This window comes from Clarias gariepinus, chromosome 3 (assembly GCF_024256425.1).
Source record: "Clarias gariepinus isolate MV-2021 ecotype Netherlands chromosome 3, CGAR_prim_01v2, whole genome shotgun sequence".
NCBI classification, from domain to species: domain Eukaryota; kingdom Metazoa; phylum Chordata; class Actinopteri; order Siluriformes; family Clariidae; genus Clarias; species Clarias gariepinus.
The window spans coordinates 11,679,655-11,700,000 of NC_071102.1; the positions used below are offsets into that span (position 1 = coordinate 11,679,655).

The 20,346-nt window shown below is 37.8% G+C and overlaps 3 protein-coding genes across 3 annotated transcripts; 2 read left to right on the forward strand and 1 right to left on the reverse strand.

Annotated features, from left to right (window-relative positions):
- Nucleotides 1-395: 395 nt before the first annotated feature.
- On the forward strand, nt 396-3,495 carry hddc3 (HD domain containing 3). The gene is made up of 5 exons (XM_053493045.1): nt 396-484; nt 571-684; nt 802-857; nt 2,531-2,771; nt 2,880-3,495. Exons 2-5 carry the CDS (start codon nt 573-575, stop codon nt 3,008-3,010), a joined length of 540 nt encoding a protein of 179 aa, XP_053349020.1. The 5' UTR covers nt 396-484; nt 571-572; the 3' UTR covers nt 3,011-3,495.
- Nucleotides 3,496-5,378: 1,883 nt separating this feature from the next.
- On the forward strand, nt 5,379-15,937 carry mfap1 (microfibril associated protein 1). Its single transcript, XM_053493132.1, has 8 exons — nt 5,379-5,586; nt 6,220-6,436; nt 11,558-11,693; nt 11,913-12,100; nt 14,133-14,402; nt 14,493-14,652; nt 14,743-14,832; nt 15,528-15,937. The coding sequence occupies exons 1-8, from the start codon at nt 5,505-5,507 to the stop codon at nt 15,705-15,707; spliced, it is 1,323 nt and encodes a 440-aa protein (XP_053349107.1). The 5' UTR covers nt 5,379-5,504; the 3' UTR covers nt 15,708-15,937.
- hypk (huntingtin interacting protein K) lies at nt 15,810-18,762 on the reverse strand. The gene is made up of 4 exons (XM_053493133.1): nt 18,559-18,762; nt 16,504-16,559; nt 16,365-16,416; nt 15,810-16,266 (listed from the first exon to the last, which is right to left on the reverse strand). The coding sequence occupies exons 1-4, from the start codon at nt 18,730-18,732 to the stop codon at nt 16,171-16,173; spliced, it is 378 nt and encodes a 125-aa protein (XP_053349108.1). The 5' UTR covers nt 18,733-18,762; the 3' UTR covers nt 15,810-16,170.
- Between the last annotated feature and the right edge of the window lie 1,584 nt (nt 18,763-20,346).

Genomic DNA, 20,346 nt, shown 5'->3' on the forward strand with positions numbered 1-20,346 from the left:
ACAATTTTAATAACCATAAAAAAGAGGCGGGGCACAAGGACTTGGGTGTTTCTCATATATCATATGAGAAATAAAATTAATCATATATAATGATGTAAAAATTTTATTACAACATAACCCTGTATAATTTACATTTTATTTATACAATATGGTATATAATTTATATCATAGTCTCCTTTAGTCTTATTTAATTTTTTTATTTTGTACATACATACATACAAACGAATTCTTTAGTCTTTTTTATCTGCACAGTCTGGAGTTTGCTGCAAATGCATTTCACTATTGTTGTACTGTACAAACGTATGTGACAAAATTCCTGACTGGTAACCCTGGTAACTAATCATGACCAGAAGGTGGCGGTAATGCAACAAAGTGGATACCAACCGCCGGTAAACCCAAGAAGAAGAAGACTTCAGGGCAGGTTCTTATCTCAGGAATAAGAATTCTACTCATCTCTACTCGGTGTGGTGTTTTAAACAAACAGGTAGGTGATTCCACAGAAGCCCGAGTGACCTTTGCTTGGTGTTAAGGTGTTTATTTTGGGTTGTGTGTGTGTGTGCGTGTGTACAGATATGACCTCTGAGTTGCCTCTCCTGCTCGACACGGTCAACTTCGCTGCAGAAAAACACAGAAATCAGCGCCGTAAAGACCCGGATGCGACCCCGTACATCAACCACCCGATAGGTACTAACTCCTCCCACACTGACCCGGCATTTACACACACACACACACACACACACACACACCTGATACCCTCTGAGACTGTGTGTGTAAAACCCCTGACACAGCTTTCCTTCACAGGAGTGGCGAGGATCCTGAGTCAGGAGGGCGGAGTCACAGACATTGAGGTTTTACAGGTGAGTCCTGAATTACAAAACAATAATTTTGTATATATTACTGCAGGTTTTACACCAGTGGTGAGTTCTTAAACCTGCTTTATTAAAAGGTTTGGATTTATTTCCTTTTACACCAGCTCCAAAGGTTACAAGGCAAATCACAGATTTGTTTTAAAAATGTATTTGGCTTATATTTTACCTCAATCACCAACGTTTTCCAAAGGCGTACTTAGTCACATGACCAATATTAATCTCATTTTCTATACTGCTTTATACTGTACTGGGTCCCAGGATCCATCACTGGACACACGCCCACACTACAGGCAGTTTGGTAATGCCAGTTAGTCCAATCTCAATATCTTTGGACTGTGGCAGGAAACCGGATTACCCACCAAGCACAGGGAGGGAATCAAACCCAGACCCTGAAGGTGCAAGGCGACAGTGCTAACCATTACTGCACCGTGCTAATATTTCAGGAAGAAACATGGCTGACACAGAGCTCAAAAGAAAGAGATCCAGCAAATAACAAATAATTCGTTCATATGTTTTTTTTTGTTTTTTTTTTTGCTTAAAAAAATATTAAAGAACATATTATATACGCATTTGTCACCAGACACTTCTTAATTAAGATAAAGTAACCATCACATGATATTTACACACGTTTCAAAATTCTTTGACTGTACTGTTTTTATTGTTTAGACGGCCAGTCCAAATCAGATTTTTGGCATATGCAGATTGGAATCAATTTAGAATCAGATTGCTTTCATATAATCTGAACTGTAAAAAAATCACAGGATATTTTTTTATTATTATTTATTTTTTGCAAATCCTGTTTGAATGGTGGTTTGAAATCAAATTCGGATTCCTAAAGATGTGTTCAGTCTGAATGCTTCACCTGCTCAAATCAAATTTCAGACTGTTAATTATGTCACTGACATCGCAATGTGGAGGTCCACATGACCACAAGGTGTGGAACATGGATACATGGTGAAATCAAGGTGTAAAACGAGCGCAAAGATAATGGAAGAAATTGAGATTTTTATTTTTTTTTAACTAGTTTTGTAGAAAGTTAAGTTTTTATGCCTTAGGAAGTCGCGGAGGATCTTTTTTTCTGCTTTTGGTGCTATCAAGGAAGACTGGCTGGCTTGTCCACAGTATTAAAGTGGAGAGCAGTAGTCCCTAGAGAGAGGATGAAGTGAAATGTCTAAAAAAAACTTTGGGAGGATGCATCAGTAACTTGTACAGTACAGGTACAATGATGCATAAGGAAATATGCTGCTGTATGTGAGACACTGGCATCGTTTTAATATCAACCAATGCAGATAGGTTGACAATTTGTCAGATTTGGGTCCTGTGTGACTGATGCTCTGCATAAATATAATAAAGTACTGGTATTCTTAGATATAGTGAGACATTCTGTGAGAGGAATTTTATTTACATTATTTACGTATCTTGGTATGATGGAAGAACACAGTTAGAGGTCTGTGTCTTTCTTCCTTGCTTAATGTGTTGCAAATAAATTGTCATTACATTCATGTGTGGTGCATTAAACAAAAATCGTGTTCTTTATTATGAAAGGAGCTTGATATTTTAAACAAAGATGTTTGCGTGTACACATCTTGTTTGTCATGTCTGAGTGATTTTTGGCTATTGATGCAAATGTCTAAGATAAACTCTTTTCTTTTATAAATTAGGCAGCGTTGCTTCATGACACTGTAGAAGACACAGACACTACTTTTGAAGAACTGGAAGCTACATTTGGAAGTAAGGTGGCTAGGATTGTCCAGGAAGTGACTGATGACAAAACACTACCTAAACAGGAAAGAAAACTGCTCCAAGTGGAGCATGCACGGCACTGCAGTCACCAAGCCAAGCTAGTCAAACTGGCTGACAAACTGTACAACCTACGTGATCTCAACCGCTGCACACCTGCAGGTGCGTCATGTTCTCCTGTTTAGAATTTGTGTGAAGAGAGAAAAAAAATGACAAAGCCTAGTTTGGATTTTTATTTCATGCAAACATGTCACCTTGTGTTTCTGCCAGGCTGGACAGCGGAGCGTGTTCAGGAGTACTTTGTTTGGGCGGCTCAGGTAGTGAAAGGGCTTCGTGGCACCAATGATGTACTTGAGGAGAAGCTGCTGCAGCTCTTCAAGGAAAGAAATGTGTACATGTGATAATCAAGGAGGTTTTCACTTGGTGCGGATTTTGTTTTGTTTTCAACACTCAGGAATTAAGTGTCTATTTTTTTTCCCTGCTTCATAATATTTATGGATCAGACAATGCATCCTTATTGATTATATTTTTTTGTTTGTTTTTTTAATACATTCATCAGATAAATATATTGCTGTTATAAAAAAAAAAGAAATCAAATAAATGTCTTTGAGTAGGTCTAGTGAGTTAATAATGCACACTGACTATATCTAAGAGCTTTTGAATGGTGGTTATTTTAGGCACAGTAGAGTTATATATGTTAAATACAGAGTAAAGAATTATTTCTATTACAATTATTCAGTAATTACAGTTTTCCAGGTTTCTTTAGTTTTCTCTCATACTTAACCTTCCTCTTGTGTTAGGGTTAGCATCGACTTGTTTTTACTTTTTAAATGCATAAAACTACTTCCTAATTTTGTTTATTGCATCAGGGCTTTTTGACTTTTTGAATCTGTATTTAATTAAAAAAAAACAAAAAAAACAATTGTACTAAATTATAAAATGCTCTGGTGAAAATTATTACCTTTGTGTTGGTGGAGTCAGTTTTTACCCAGTTATAATTTAAGGTTATAAAACAATAGTTATGGTCTAAACAAAAATCATAAACACACTTTGAGGGGCTTCTCTCATTCCCTGTGTGTCTCCTTACCTAAACACACAAAACAAACAAACAAAGACATGTAAGGCTTGCATAAGACATATCCTTTTGCAGCAGTCAAAAATTAGAAGAAGAAGATTTACAGTAAAATAAGCTCTTCATCATATATTTTCTGAAAATGAGGCACAGGACACAGAACAGCATAGTGAACCAGATCTGACAAGCTTGCTCCCATCAGGGATGTCTGGGAAAGGTGGGTGCAGCTCCTTCCACTGATGTTCAACCCAGGGCCCGAGGTAACAGCAGATGAACGTTTTGTCTCTTTCCATGAAAAATGTCCTTTCCGGCAGTGCATGCCTAGTAAGCCAGGGAAATACGGCATAAACATTTGGGCAACCTGTGATGCAAAAACCAGCTATGCATGGAATCTGCAGATTTACACAGGCAAACATGCAAGTGGCATTTCTGAGAAAAATCAAGGAAAATGTGTTGTCCTCGATATGACTACTGGACTGCGGGGTCACAATATCACATGTGACAATTTCTTTACCATCTATGACCTTGGACAAGAACTTCTCAGGTGGAAACTTGCCATGGTGGGCACAGTAAAAAAACAACTAAGGTGTCACGTAGCACTCCTTCCACACCATCAGCAACACAAAGAGCATCAGTGCCACCATCCTCTTCGGCCAGCACTGCCTCAGCATCAACCTACACAGCCACAACCCCACAAAGGCCACCTGATTCTAACAGAAAGAGGTGTCAGGTCTGCCCTAGCAATAAAGACAACAAATCCACATTTTGAGATATACTTGTTTAGCTTTCAATTTAAATTAAAGTTATTTTTGAAAATACCTTTTTGCCTTTTTCCTTGAAATAAATATATATGGGTCAAATTTGAACCATAACACCATAGATGTTACTATAATAAAATATTATAATAAAAAATATATATAACAAATTTATTTAAGAGATGTGTTCTAATACCCCTCAGTAATAGTCAGGTAACATAAAAACTTTTTATTTATTTAAATAATTCTCCTGAGGTTTATTTAATCATTTTTTAAAATTAAAAACAAGAGGTATGCTGTCAAAGTAAAACCTCATGAGGTCAGCAAAAATATTAAAAACATTCTTTTAATAGACGAAGAAGCGTGACAAAGTAACCAAGAGGTAAGGGGGAAAATGGATGATAAGTAATTGTTTTAAGGGTACTATACTATGGCTGATTAAAAACATGGGTCAAAACCGACCTGTTAACATGAAGGAAACCGGAGTACACAGAGAAAACCCACCAAGCAGGGGGAGAACATGAAAACTCCATGCACATAGAGATGGGAATCGAGCCTGGCCGGGAATCGAACCTTTACCCTGGAGGTGCAAGACAACAGTGCTAACCACTACATCGTGCCACCTAGATTGGATGATATATGGATGCAAAATGCTGTGGCAGCCATGCTGGTTAAGTGTCTCCTCAATTTTGACTAAGTCACCAACAAGGCCAAAAGTCCAGGATGCCACCAATTATTACATTTTAGGAGCAAAAATTATTTTCAACCTTTTCACAGGTTATCTTTATGTAATATTATTATTATTATTATTATTATAATTATATGTATATACCGTATATTTCCATTCAAAAAATAATAGCTGTGTGGGTACTAGAAAAGCCCAGTGTGCTGTTGGTTACGTCATTGCTCACGTCACAAGTGTCGCTTTAATTTGGAACGCTTTCTGCGCAACCGTAGTCTGAGAGCTGCGCAGTCTTACTTGCGGTTTGGATGGTAAACAAGCGGCTAACGAGAAACAAATAACAACACGATCAATTCAGATTAATTTATCATTTTTAAGTGTCCAAAATGTCTGGACAAAGTATCCTAAATGCTAAACAGCCGCCAATTCAGTCCACGGCGGGAGCTGTACCTGTGCGAAATGACAAGGGTGAGTGCTAAGGCTAACAGTTAGCTAACAGTCGCGCTTTGCTTTCGTTTGTTTACCCTGCTAACTTTAAACGTTTATTTCCCGACGGTATAAGTTATATAGTGTTTATATCACATTAAGGACTTGTCACAACTATAACAAAATGTCCATTTTTTCGTGAATTCTATTTCCTTTATCGAGTTGTTTGCATTGGCTAACGTGCTAGCTAATGCTAAGACTGCACGCAGCCTTATGCTAGCTAATGTTGGTGAAACCTCACTGTGGCCAAGGGCTGATGTTTATAACTTTACTCTATTGTAGGGAGACCTGTACCATTCAGGATTGAGTCGTTGAGAGTCTAAAGGAATAAGTCAATATTGTTGTACAAATACTAGCCGTAATAAGCCTCACCATGGTGGTTTATTTAACATCCAGAAATCATGAACAAGTGTGTTCTTGTAATTAATGATGATTTACAGTGTACGTGTTTTTGTAACACTTGTGAAAAAGCATTAAATTATGCATACTAAAAGTTTATTTATTTATTTCAAATGATGCTCGAAGAGCTTGCCCAAGCTGATGTTATAAAGTTGTTGATGTGCCGTTTTTACAGAGATTTTGTGTAACTAACCTTATCTTCCGTACCATTCATAGGTGAGCTTTCTATGGAAAAAGTGAAAGTCAAGCGCTATGTCTCGGGAAAGCGCCCAGATTACGCGCCGATGGAGTCCTCGGACGAAGAGGAGGAAGACTTCCAGTTTGTTAAGAAAGGCAAAGAGGCAGAACCGGAAATGGAACTGGAGGAGGAGGATGTATCGGACCCTCGTCTTCGCCGTCTCATGAACCGAGTGTCAGAAGATGTTGAAGAAAGGTATCTCAAATTCAAATTTTATTTGTCACATACACAGTACGATATGCAGTGAACCGCCATTGACCTTAAAAAAAAAACGTATACGTAAGAAATAAATATGAATAAAAAGAAATATGAAAGAAAAATACTAGTAAAATAAACTGTACAAATAAGGCCATAATAAAAATATTACAAAATATAGAAAATAGAAGAAAAAAAGGTATATATATAAATTTAAAAGTGACAATGGTTGTGCAAATATGCATAAAAAGTGACTTATTAAAGTGTCTTGTGCAATGGTCCAGAAATAAAAAATATAAATATGTAGTGCAAGTGTGTATGAATGTGTCCATAGTGTCCATGATTGTCCAGTCAATCTTGGGAGTTTAAAAAGATGTTATTAGTCCTGTGTGGTGGTGTGGTTGAGAGACCTTATGGCCTGCGGAAAGAAGCTCTGCCTCAGTCTCTCTGTGTTGGCCTTAATAGAGCAAAATCGCTTCCTAAACCGCAACAGAGAGAACAGTCCATTGTTGGGATGGATGAGGTTCTTCACGATCTTCCTGGCCTTGGTCCAGCACTGCTTGTTGTAGGTCGAGTGCAGGTCAGGGAGCTCGGTGCGGGTGATGCGCTCAGCTGATCGCTCCACCCTCTGTAGACCTTGTCTGTCCTGAATGGTGCTGTTTCCAAACCAGGTCATGATTTTTCCCATCAGAATGCTCTTTATGGTACAGGAGTAGAAATTCCTGAGCACCTTAAGCACTCTGAAGTCTCTCAAGTGTCTGAGGTGGTAGAGACGCTGTCGGGCCTTTTTTACCACGGTGTTGATGTGACAGGACCATGACAGGTCCTGCGTGATGTGAACTCTGAGGTATCAGAAGCTGTCCACTCTCTCCACTAGGCTCATGTTGATGACAGGGGTCTGGTAGTTCTTTTCCTGCTTTGTACTAAAGTCCACTATCAGCTCCTTTGTCTTGCTGACATTCAGGAGGAGATTGTTCCTCTGGCACCAGTTCTCCAGATTTCCAATCTTCTTTAGGTAGGCCAACTCATCATTGTCGGTGATCAGGCCCACCACGACAGTGTTGTCAGCAAACTTTATGATGGCGGTGGAGTTGGTAGTGGCCACGCAGTCGGGGGGTATACAAAGAGTACATCAGGGGGCTCAGAACACAACCCTGGGGGGGCTCCACAGCAGAGAGTGAGTGAGTGAGGCTGAGACATGTCCGCCCATCCTTACTGCCTGTGGTCTGCCAGTCAGAAAATTGAAGATCCACTAACACATTGATGAGTTGAGTCCCAGGTGCTCCAGCTTGGTGGTGAGTGTGGAGGGAATTATGGTATTAAATGCAGAGCTGTAGTCGATCTGTAATCTTTGTTAGAGACTGGGGAAAAATTAATTCTTTTGCGATTCTTTTGTGTGATGATTCGGGTATTGCCACACTGACAGTCGATTGGACAACCAACTGGTTGGCAGAGTGCAAAAGCTTACGAGTGGTGCAACAGGAACACATTCTTATGGCATTATGACATTATCAAAATTTGAGTATGTTAAAAGTCACCGATCTGCATTTTTTTTCAAACTCTGACTGAATTAGTTTCAAATCCACTCAGTACACACACTTACACAACTTAAACCCTGTGTGTTAATTATTTGAAAATCATGTACGTTAAAAGCCGCACTTGCCCGCATGTTTGCAGCCTCTTTAAATGATGTGCTTAGCTTTTAAGTAGGAAAATGAATGTTATAAAGAATGGGCTACATTTAAGATTTAAAATTGTAACCAAAGAAATTACAAACAATGTCATATCAGGAGGAGACTGGTGATTCCCATCCCTAAAATTTGTGTGTTTGTATATTTGCATTTGGGTGATTCCATCTCAAATCAACCAGTGGGTTCCACCACATGATCACAGATTTTGCTGATTTTTTCACCAATTGTTGGTATTGGCATGAAAATAAAAACTCCCAATTTTTTTGTCCCAACTCCCGCTCGTTAAAAAATGGCAGCCATCTTGATTTTTGGCCTCGACGTGCTTCGAGACGTGCCACGCCCCTTTTTGAAATCCTCTTTTTCTAGATAACTCACTTGCTGTATGTCATATGGAGATGAAACTGGGTATATTTATGAAATTTTTCATGTAGATTCAGATTCTGCAATCAGTCTATCTCTTGTGGTTATGTAGATATTTCTGAAAAAAACATTTTTTGGGGGTACCCCTTTTCGACCCCCCAGAACCCAAGGTCTGCATGTATATATGTCACTCAAAAAAATAGGGGTTACTTCACATCACCTTATCTTGAAAATAAATAAAAACCAGAGTTGTGTTATGCCTTGTTTTATAGAAATCTTTAAAAATGAATTGTCCAGGTTTTGCAACATTTTATGATTTGACATACAGAAATGTACTGCAATATCTGTAGAATACTTCTCCTTTCAAAGTAAAAGTAACCTTAAATTCTTCTGTAATGCATATCTAGTCAAAGACTGTTTCTCTTGGAGTTCTTTTAAATAAACAGCTTGGGCCTTGGCTGTATAGTGATGAGCTGTGCAGGAGTCACATTTTTCACAAAGTCTCATAATAAAATCAGACACAAAGACATGTCAGAAATTTTGCCATGGCTTTCATGATTCCACTGCTTGAACTGAACAGTGTCATCTGGGTCCAAATCAGCATTTTCAAATATACCATCAAGATTAGGGCTGGGCCATATTATACCTTTCGCGGTAATACCAGTACAATGTTAGGCAATAATAAGAAAATGAAATATCGCGATTGAATAGGGGTAAAACGCGCATGCGCAGTGCCTTTGTTTTCATACATTTTTATGGGGGGAAAAAGCATGGCGGCGGCGGAGAATGAGAAGGGCGAAAGCGGATCGTTGATGAATCAGAATTGGTTTGTAAAAATGGTGCAACTTCAGTAGTGTGGAACTAGTTTGGTTTTCGCCCGTCAGATACCCAACAAAGCACAATTTTTTGTAGAACATAAGCAAGCGGGTCGTCGTGGCATTTACAGAATGTCTGGGTTGAAAAAGAGGGATCTCATTAATTTCAACGCATCTGTAGCTTGAAGAAACAGCGTTTATTTATTTATTTTTTTTATAAAAAATTAAATTAAATAATTGAGGACATTTCTGTACCTAATTGAGGTGTACCTTTTGGGGGTCTCAGATCTGATTATTTTGGTACCAGTTTGGGGTCACCAGGTCATATAACCTAGAAGCTATTGAAGAAAGGGCTTTTTTTTAAATAGAAAATAAAATAAAAATGAATGAAGACACCTGATAAAATCAGGTGTACCTTGTGTGGGGCTCTAATGAGATTATATTGGTACTAGTTTGGGGTCACCAGGTGGCATGACCAAAAAGCTATTGAAGAAATAGTGATTTATTTAATAAAAATATATAATATTTGCAAATTAATTTTCAATACTCAATTAATATTATATATTAACCAGATGAACCAGAATTGGTTTGTAAAAATGGTGCAACTTCAGTAGTGTGGAACTGGTTTGGTTTTCGCCCGTCAGATACCCAACAAAGCACAATTTTTTTTAGAACATAACATGCAAGCGGGTCGTCGTGGCGAAGGGAGGAAACACCACAAACCTTTTTTATAATTTAAAGCAGAAGCACTTGTTTGAGTTAAAGTAAAGTAAAAAACTCAAAGCTGTTAAAGGACGTGAAAAACTTCCATAAGCCGTAGCATAATTTATCCATGTTTTTTGTTTGCTTGTTTTGTTTTTACTTAGGAGTTTTGAGTTTTATTATTTGACCTATTTATTTACCACACTGCAGTTTTATGTTGCAAAGCAACTCTTTTTAAGTTTTGTGTATATTATACATGGTTATGCTCAGGATATGTCAGCCCATTTCCACTGGAACTGCCTTTTGGTTAAATTGTCAGCAAGGAATTTGCATTTGCACTGTTAAAATTTTATATAGCTTTAATGCACATAAAAACAGCTGCTAGTTAATAGAAAATAAGTTGATGGGGTTTTTTTTGCACTAATAAAGTTTTGGAATTATAAAGTATTTTGTCTCGTGTCAATCATATCGTCAATTATATCGTTATCGCAAATGTTCAAATATATATCGTGATAAATATTTTTGGCCATATTGCCCTTTCCTAATTTTGATTGGGGGCCACTGCTCACGCCTGTGCAACATATAGTCACGAGAATCCAAAGAACAGACAAGCTTTGCCATCAAGTCTTTGTAATCAGATTGTGATTAAGACAACAAACTACATTGGAAAGATTCAGTAAAAGAATTAACATAAATGAAACACACTCAATTAGTACGAAGAAAAAGATGATGCAATCATCCTCAAGTTCCTTGAGTGCGAGGTCACTCATGGAGTTGGTTGGAGATAATTCAACTTTCTGATCAGTATGAACCTGTATGGTTCAGTTACAGGATACTGTTTGACAGTGATACATGTATCTTACATGTACCACCATAAAATAACACATTTACTGGTAGATAAGGCCTATTGTGTAGATCCATGTACATTCTCTGTATATAAAATGTGTATCAAATCGTAAAACATTTGCAAAACCTGGACAATTCATTTTTGATGATTTCTATAAAACGGGACATGACACACTTCTGGTTTTTATTTATTTTCAAGATAAGGTGATGTGAAGTAACCCCTATTTTTTTGAGTAACATATATACATGCAGACCTTGGGTTCTGGGGGGTCGAAAAGGGGTACCCCCAAAAAATGGTTTTTCAGAAATATCGAAATAGCCAAATTCTGATTACGGAATCTGAATCTACATAAAAAATTACATAAATATACCCAGTTTCATCTCCATATGACATACAGCAAGTGAGTTATCAAGGAAAAGAGGATTTCAAAAAGGGGCGTGGCATGTCTTAAAGCACTTTGAGGCCAAAAATTAAGATGGCTGCCATTGTTTAACGAGTGGGAGTTGGGACAAAAAAATTGGGTTTTTTTATTTTCATGGCAATATCAACAATTGGTGAAAAAATCAGCAAAATCTGAGAGGTGATGGTGGAAAATTTCTCTTCCACTGGTTCATTTGAGATGGAATCACCCATTTGTATATTTTATTTAAGGGTTCTGAATGATTAACTGCAGTTTATTAACGTATGAGATTTGTTTCCCTGTCAGACTTGCACGACACAGACAAATTGCTGAACCAGAGCCGATTATTGAGAGCAGTGAGGATTCAGATGAGGGAACCTGGCACCCTGAGCGAGAGGAGAGCAGTGAAGATGAGGAAGAAGAAGAAGAAGTTGATGATGAGGTGAGCATTATGAAAATAAGCCTGAATGCACACTTGAGGCAGGCAGCATGTCATGTTCTGCCCAGTTTTCAGTCCGATAATCAATACCAATAAGTATGGACCAGCCCATCACTCTTGAACAACACAGAGGCCTGAACTTGATTGCCTTGAATGAATGATTGCCTTAAAAAATTTTCACATGTGAACTGTCGCTATAATTACGTCTTACCATCACCGTAGGAAATCGAGAGGCGGCGAGCAATGATGAGGCAGCGTGCACAGGACAGGAAGAATGAAGAGACCGAGGTCATGGAAGTTGAGGAAGAAGGGAAATCTGTAGAAGACTCAGAGTCCGAGTCAGAGTACGAGGAGTACACAGACAGCGAGGATGAAGCTGAACCACGGTTAAAACCTGTCTTCATTCGCAAGTGAGTAGAGTAACTTTCAGTAAATCTGAACATTGAGCATTTTTCAATGCTGCTGCAATTATATAATATAGTACAGAGTAAAATAATCAGTTTCAGAAACACTTTAAATCTGGTCTCCCCATAAACATACAAACCTGTATCATGCAGCTAGAAATCTGTTGTGTTATAACGGCAAACATAATTGTTAGAGAGGACTAATTCTATGAATTCCATTTGTTCATCAAAATGTAATACTAATCACAGCAGTTTTGGCAGATTAATTTTTTTGTGTATGTATGTAAACTGGTTAGTGATGAGTTAAAGACTGGTTAGTATCTATCTATACCATAAATCGTGTTTTATGAGATAAAAAAGTTGAGACAATTTATGTAACCAGTGAGCCAGACAGCAGTCATTCCGTGTGTGTGTGTTAGAGAAAGTCGTCCTACAAGCCTGCTGTTATACCCCTATCTCATCTATGTGGTTTGACTATGCATGGACCGCTGTGTAGAAAGATGGAAACCTAATCACAGCGTCAAAACTTGCGGTGAATTATGATGAACCGTACTTATGACCATCGCGCAAAACTGTGTAGGTGACATAGGGGTATTAGTTGCTAACAGATTTTGGGCCAAACTTCGCTGACTGATGATGGTAGAATAATTATAAAGGACTTGACTAAATCAACATGCATGAGGAATCACAAAGGAGTTTTTATTTTCTGCAATGTAAAAGTACTTTAACTCGTTACTTTTATCAGAAACGCTGTAATGTAACTGATTACATTTTAAAGACAGTAATTTTGTAATGTAATTACTTACTTTAAAAAAGTAATGTCCCCCAACACTGGCTACCAGTCATATGTTTGGACACACCTTTTTCTTCATTTTTTTATTTTTTATTATTATTTATTTAAAATTGTACATTAATACTGAAGACATCCAGGTTATAAAAGCACACATTGAATTGTGTAGTAAACAAAAAAATGTTAAATAACCCAGAATATGTTTTACATATTAGATTGTCCAAACAAATTGTAGATGTCAGTAAATACTCTTATCAGATTCATGAGGTAGTCACTCGGAATGCTTTTCAAGAGTTAATTTGTGACATTTCTTGCCTTATTAATGTGCTTTAGACCATCTTGTGCAGAGGAAGGGTGGGTAAAGTATTAATAGCCCTTTTAGTGCTACTACAACTACTGCCAAAATCTATATCATGGCATGAAACACTCACTAAAGTAAAGAGAAAAGATCCATCATTAATTAAAGAAATTAAGAAGTTAAGGTCAGTCAATCTAAAACATCTTAAGAACTTTGAATGTATTCCCACAAGCAGTTGCCAAAACCATCAAGCGCTATGATGAAACTGGTTCTCAAGAGGACCATCCCAGGAAGGGAAGACTAAGTTACCTGTACTGCAGAAGATTGTTACTTTTTTATTAGAATGACCAGGTGTTTTACACCAGTGATTTACAGTACCTCAGATTAAAGTACACACACATGATTCTTTGAGTTCTTTGAGTTTGAGTTCATATTTTAGAATCTACTGTTCAGAGGTGACTGAGTCAGGCCTTAATGATCAAATTACAGCTAAGAAACCATTACTTTAATTGAAGAACAAGCAGAGAAGCTGCTTGGGCCAAGAAACACAAGGAATGGACATTGAATCAGTGAAAAACTGTTTTTGTTAGATTGCTGGAAAACCATTCCAGGTGAACAAAAGGTTTGCAAAGCTGTTAAGGCAAAAGGTGGCTACTTTAAAGAATCGCAAATCTAAAACATATTCTAGGTTATTTAATAAATTTTTGCTGTCCACATAATTCTGTATCTCGTCATAATTTCAGTGTATGTCAGTATTAATGTGCATTAGTTTCAATTACTGTAGAGTGTGGAAAAAATATCATTTAGTACGTCAATATTTACACAAAAGAAACAGCACTTAATAATAGAATGGAGCATGTAAATACATGTTTTTGTTTTAAAAATTTAAATTCCCCAGGAGGATGTCTTCTGCTGAAACACAGTTTAACACTTGTGTGTGTCTCTCTCAGGAAGGACAGGGTGACTGTGGCTGAGCGTGAGGCTGAAGAGCAGAGACAGAAGGAGCTGGAAATTGAGACCAAGAAGCAGGCAGAGGAGAGGCGTCGCTATACCCTAAAGATCGTTGAGGAAGAAGCCAAAAAGGAGTTTGAAGAGAACAAACGAAGTCTGGCTGCTCTGGATGCCCTGGACACTGACGGAGAAAATGAGGAAGAGGAGTACGAGGCCTGGAAGGTCAGAGAGTTGAAGCGAATCAAGAGAGATCGAGAGGCTAGAGAACAGTAAGTTTTGTTTTAGTCTAGGGAGAAAATTGTAAAGTGTTTTATTCTGTGGTATCGGTCTCAACATTTGTCTGTCTGTCTAATTTCTAGAATTGAAAAGGAAAAAGCTGAGATCGAGAGATTCCACAATCTCACAGAGGAGGAGCGCAGAGCTGAACTCCGTGTCAACGGCAAAGTCATCACCAACAAAGCCACCAAGGGCAAATACAAGTTCCTGCAGAAGTATTACCACAGAGGAGCCTTCTTCATGGTGAGTGAGCCCCAGGATGAATCAATAAATACGAGAAATTACATACATTCCAACCGTTGATGCTAAACCGTTTCTGTGCTTCTTTGTTAGGATGACGAGCAAGATGTGTTCAAGAGGGACTTCAGTGCACCAACACTTGAGGACCATTTCAACAAAACTATTCTGCCTAAAGTTATGCAGGTTGGTTCAGCTTCGGGTTTTAAACTTTGTTTCTCTGTAATTCGGACGGCGTATGGCCCAGTTATGTTACGATACAAGATGACAGACTTTAAAATATCATTATAGTTTGGGAGTAGATGTTTAGCTAGGCTGAGCATTTGATGAAAGTATGTGACACAAGATTAAAGTTTGTCCAGGTCATGTGATGAGAGGGTCCTGTTACAAATGCTTTCTTCTTTCCCCAATCATAGCTGAATTAATGCTGTCTGATTTATTTGCGATTTGGTTTACACTGTCAAAGTAACCAATTTGTGAAAAAGATATCAAGTGAAATTTACTATTAAATGTGGTACACATCGTTGCAGATCATTAAGGCCATAGAGAGGGTGTCAGAACTGATCCAGCCTCTCCCACCTGGGCAAAGTGAAGACAAAAGTCCAGGGGATGTAAATGAGTTTGTTTCAGGACAATTAAATGGTCACAGCCTTCTGTGTCGCTTAGCATTATGTTGGTTAGTGGTTATTGGATTTAGCTCCAACACTTTAGATGTTCTGCAATTTGCACTCGCACCTTTCAGATATTTTTTGTCTTGTATGTGTGTAGGAACACAGCTATAAACTGTGGAGAACATATTACAGTACTTGTACACTAGAATGTAGTGGTGATCATGAGTAAGCTAAAAGATGGATTTGTAATAAGGAACTATTTTCTTTCAGGTCAAGAACTTTGGTCGTTCAGGACGCACCAAGTACACACATCTGGTGGATCAGGATACCACCTCCTTCGACTCCGCTTGGGCTCAGGAGAGTGCACAGAACAGCAAGTTCTTCAAACAGAAGGCAGGGGGTGTAAGAGACGTGTTTGACCGGCCAACGGTGCAGAAGAGGAAGACATGAGCTACATTCTGGACATTTATAAGCACAGATGCAGAGACTGTTTTTATGCTTTCCACCCACCCTTTTTTTTTTGTAACAGTGAATATAAAAGTTGTTACAGTGTGGCAACAAATCTTGGTTTATTGCATTTTAATTGTGTACATCTGATGGATTTCTTTACAGAATTGTTCTGTTCAGACCTTTTGTAAAAATCTTAGTTGTGAATAAATTACTATATCCGGCACATTTAATTCCAAGACATGCCTTTAGTCTTATTCACACATTCAATATTTGTACAAAAAAAGGTTACTAAAAATTAAGGAAGTCTTTACAAAAGCTGAGAGGTGGACAGGGCTGAACTACATTGGTGTATAAGTGAGATGTTTTATTACAGACAACAGAATTCAGTGTGAAGCAGAGTCGCTGCTGAGAGAGTGGGGCACATCCATGCCCATGCTACCGGTCACAGCTACGTGCTAACAGTTCAGTTGGTCAGTGCAATCAAAGCCTCCACAACATTCCCCAGGTGTTCTCTCAAACTGCGCTCGGCCACGGTGCGTGGAATCTCCATCTCAGCCATCTGTTTATTAAAAAAAATATATGTATGTATCAGGGTTCAGCAGGGGTGAAAGTTCTGACCAGCAGCTTTGGGTATGAATGAATTCTCATTGTACTTACAATCAGCTCTACATCCTCCTTCTTAATTGTTACTTTGGCCAATTCCTTTTCTCTGTAGAGAACATGCAAATAAACATTTAGCCATGTCTATACTTACACCCCCCCCCCCCCCCAAAAAAAAACACTACTATCTCCTTACTTTTCCTGTTTTGCCTTCTGTTCTCTGGATCTCCTGTCACCAATCACTGACATGGCCTATGAACACACAAGCAGATGAAACGTACAGTAAAGAATTTAGCATAAAACTTAATGAGTAAACAGGTAATTACATCAGACTAGACATTAAATACAGATGATATTTTAACATCAGTTGTAAATAGATTCATATCTATGAAGTAACCCTATTGACATCGATCAAACAGAATCCTAAGAAATTAATGCATTTTAAAGACTGATCCAATACTGTTCTTACCATTGCATTGGTTTAGTAAAATAAGTCTCACCAAATTCTGCCAAGCAGAATAAATACATTTGTTTGGATATACAGTATAGCAATAGCTTCAAATCAAAGTTAGAAAAAAGAAAACTGTCTGCAATAGTATTGTTGTTAAAGACCCACATGAACATCACTTCTACCGTTTACATGTACAGGTTTAAGTTAAAATGAGATCGCTCACTGCTCTACGGGATATGACCTTACCGCTAACACTTGAGAAATTCAGACTTTTAACACCAACAGTCAAATATATCACTCTTTTTAGATGAAACTGCTTAAACTAGTTGTATACCATCACTTGTTTTATACAATTTGATTGTCATCACTCACATTTAGTTTTCAGTTTCAACCACAATACATGTATACAATAGCTCCGCCCACAAACTAAGTTAACTGACAGGTGGTTAGATGTTTACCATGCCTTATTAAACTACATGAATTAAACCATAATGAAAGCAGAGTCTTTTAGAATGGGGAGTCACTGATTAGGGAAGGGGAGTATTTTTTTCTTTAGGAAGACTAGACTGGAAAGTCAGGGAAGCTGAGGTGTGAGATCTATAGGTTATAGTGATGCAACTTATAGAACTCTAGATGACTAGATGCTGAGTGGTACTTAAAGGGAAACATGTCAAGTGTGTGGAAGTACTGGATACAACAGAGTTCAAGGCAGAGCAGGACAAAAAAAAGATCAGGGAAGGAAGCATCAGATGTTTGTTTTTAAGGAAGGCTGGACTGGGGAAAAAAAAGAAAAAAAACGTGTTTAAGAGAACGGGAAGATGACAGAAAACGAGACGTACAGTTGGTGATAATGTAACCTACTAGATTCCAACTGTCGTTAAACAACAAAGACGATGTGGAAGATGAAGCGTGCATTATATAGAAGTACAAGCAAACACAGTGGCATTGGTTGCGTCTGGGTTTATTTCCCACCCAGTCCCCAAACCCCAGCCACTGAAATGAATCAAATGGGAGAGTGTCAGGAAGGGCATCTGGTATTGGATGGAGCAGATTGGATGGTCTGGTGTGGCGACCCCTCAATGGGAGCAACCAAAAGACTTGCAACAAGAACAACTAGCGCACACACAGTAGTGTATAAATTCCATTGGTGTAATAGACCTGTGATTTAAGTAATGGTTATTTCAAGCATTAAAAAGAAAAAAGAAAAAACATACGAGCATTAGTTCTGATAGAGATGGGATCATAAAGATCCATAGCTATAATACTCTAACAGGTATTATTATTATTATTATAAGTAAAAACTGACATGCTGTACTTACATGTTATTAAAATATGGATGTTTTATTCCTTTTCTAATATGACTTTCAATTCCATATCAGCCATTATAATTTATATTAATTAAGTCTTTGAAGGTGTTTCATGAATCTTTAACTCAAGTCTTTTTTTCTCATTTCCACTGCATACTCCTTATACAAGTGCACTACATAGGGTAAGAAATAAGTCTACTAGAGAGTCATTTAGGATCCAGTTTTTCACTAGTCAGGTGTGATTACAGCGTTACTCCACACACACACGTTTAGCATCAGTTAGCATGTTACACATTTCATCAGAATTCTCTCAGTTCTCTCCCACAGTTTAAACACCCGAGTGTGAGTCAGATATATTTCTATCTCCCACAGAGAGAGCTCCTTACTAAAGCCCCCATGACAGTGTGTTTCAGGGTGTTTGTCCCTCCGCACATGGTTAGCACACACGGCTAGTTCAGCAGTCATTGTTAGCCTCCACTGAATCTCGACTCACCGTCTCCAGGTCAGAACTGGAGATTTCTTTCTCCTCTGCATAATCGGTGACTCTCTCTAAATCAGCCGCCCCGCTGTCGTGTTTGCGCGGTTTTTCCGTTGGCTTTCCGGTGCAGTTCTCGTCAGCCTCCAGGTCCAAATCCACATCTCCCTCAGCCGCCATGTTCGCCTCCATCCGCACCCGGAACAAACAGACGAGCTCGCGGAAAAGACCCGAGAGCAAATGAGGGTAACACGCGCGAGCCGAGTGACGTAATGAGTTACGTTACTAGTGGGCGAAAAAAAAGAAAATTCGAGAAAAAGATAACTCACAACAATACAAGCAATGTTTAAAAAAAAAAAAAAAAAAAAAACACAATAAAGAATAAATGTACAGGGATAATTATAAACCTGTAGGGCAATATTTTATTTAGCATCTTTAAAGTTTAAACTCATTTACTCACAACCCACTTTTTTAGTTTATTAAGTCAAATTGATTACTTTTAGGCAATAACATAACGACAAATATTTTTTAATTAAATGAAATAATGATAATAATAATAATAATTAATGTATACCACTTTATCCTGTATTAAGTATCACAAGAGGCCTGGAGCCTATCCCAGGAAAGCTCGGGCACAAGGCGGGGTACATCCTGAACAGGGTGCCAGTTCACACACACACACACACACACACACACACACTTATTCACACACTAGGAGGGAAATTTGGGAACGGCAGTTACCTTAATCTGTGGGAGAAAACCAGTGTACCCAAAGGAAACCCACCAAGCAGAGGGAGAACATGCAAACCCCATGCACAAAAACACCAAGGCAGGAATTGAACCCAAGCTACTACACCACCATGCTGCTAATAATAATAATAATAATAATAATTATTATTATTATTATTATTATTATTATTATTTCAACCTTTTAACCATCATCATATTTGTATTTTATATTTAAAATATAGTTACATTAATAACAATAGGCAGTTGGTTTAAATAAATACTGTAATATACCTCTAACCTGATGTCTAGTATTGTCTACATGCCTAAATAAAAAAAAAAGTTAGTAAAGTACAAGTTAGTAACTTATCTGTATTGTTTTAGCCAATATTCTCACTGACTGCAGAGGGGTTTCTGCTCACGTCTTACCTATTATTCAGTTTAAAACTTTATTTAGATACTATAGATTTAAAATCTCAATAAAAAAAAAAAACTTGTACTGAAGAGGTATAATCACACTAAAAGTTGTCACCCAGAAGAGGGGTTGTTCCCTTTAAAGTCTTCATGAACTTCTTGATGATCATTGCTTGTTCACTAGTGAGCTTTCTATTAAAGGTACTGTGAAAAAGTCCCAAGCATCCTGTTTTTTTTAGCACAAACTTTTCCATGTATTATTATTGATTTAGTAAAAATTAATTACAGTTTTTTTGTTGTTGTTGTTTTTTTTTACAGATTTTTATTATTTTGTAAACATCCTTGTCTAAAGAATTTATTTGCATGTGCCGACTTTTGCATGGAGACTTTTGCCCAAAAGTCGGCACATGCAAATAACTTGTCCAGTTCTGTATATCTATTAAAAGCACTATAAAAACAGAAAAGAATTTAACAAAAAAAAAAATACTGATGTTTTCAAAAACTTCACCTGTTACCTCTACCCTCCTCCTGTTTGCCAAACCAATCCTTCACCTTAACCATAATGAGCTTATCAAAAAAAGGAAAGCTTTACAACTTTAAAGACAACAACTATCAGGGCTAAGTGCTTATCTTAGCACCTGTGTGCTTGAGGAATGATTCAGGAGT

What these genes read in the sequence shown, in the direction of transcription:
- mfap1 (XM_053493132.1), top strand. Translation starts at nt 5,505, where the DNA reads ATGTCTGGACAAAGTATCCTAAATGCTAAACAGCCGCCAATTCAGTCC. An exon ending in ACCTGTGCGAAATGACAAGG is followed by an intron (nt 5,587 to 6,219) that starts GTGAGTGCTAAG and finishes TACCATTCATAG; the next exon opens with GTGAGCTTTCTATGGAAAAA. An exon ending in AAGAAGAAGTTGATGATGAG is followed by an intron (nt 11,694 to 11,912) that starts GTGAGCATTATG and finishes CCATCACCGTAG; the next exon opens with GAAATCGAGAGGCGGCGAGC.
- hddc3 (XM_053493045.1), top strand. Translation starts at nt 573, where the DNA reads ATGACCTCTGAGTTGCCTCTCCTGCTCGACACGGTCAACTTCGCTGCA. An exon ending in GTACATCAACCACCCGATAG is followed by an intron (nt 685 to 801) that starts GTACTAACTCCT and finishes TTTCCTTCACAG; the next exon opens with GAGTGGCGAGGATCCTGAGT. An exon ending in CAACCGCTGCACACCTGCAG is followed by an intron (nt 2,772 to 2,879) that starts GTGCGTCATGTT and finishes TGTTTCTGCCAG; the next exon opens with GCTGGACAGCGGAGCGTGTT.
- hypk (XM_053493133.1), bottom strand. Translation starts at nt 18,732, where the DNA reads ATGGAGGCGAACATGGCGGCTGAGGGAGATGTGGATTTGGACCTGGAG. An exon ending in CCAGTTCTGACCTGGAGACG is followed by an intron (nt 16,560 to 18,558) that starts GTGAGTCGAGAT and finishes GTGTGTTCATAG; the next exon opens with GCCATGTCAGTGATTGGTGA. An exon ending in AGGAGGATGTAGAGCTGATT is followed by an intron (nt 16,267 to 16,364) that starts GTAAGTACAATG and finishes TTTAATAAACAG; the next exon opens with ATGGCTGAGATGGAGATTCC.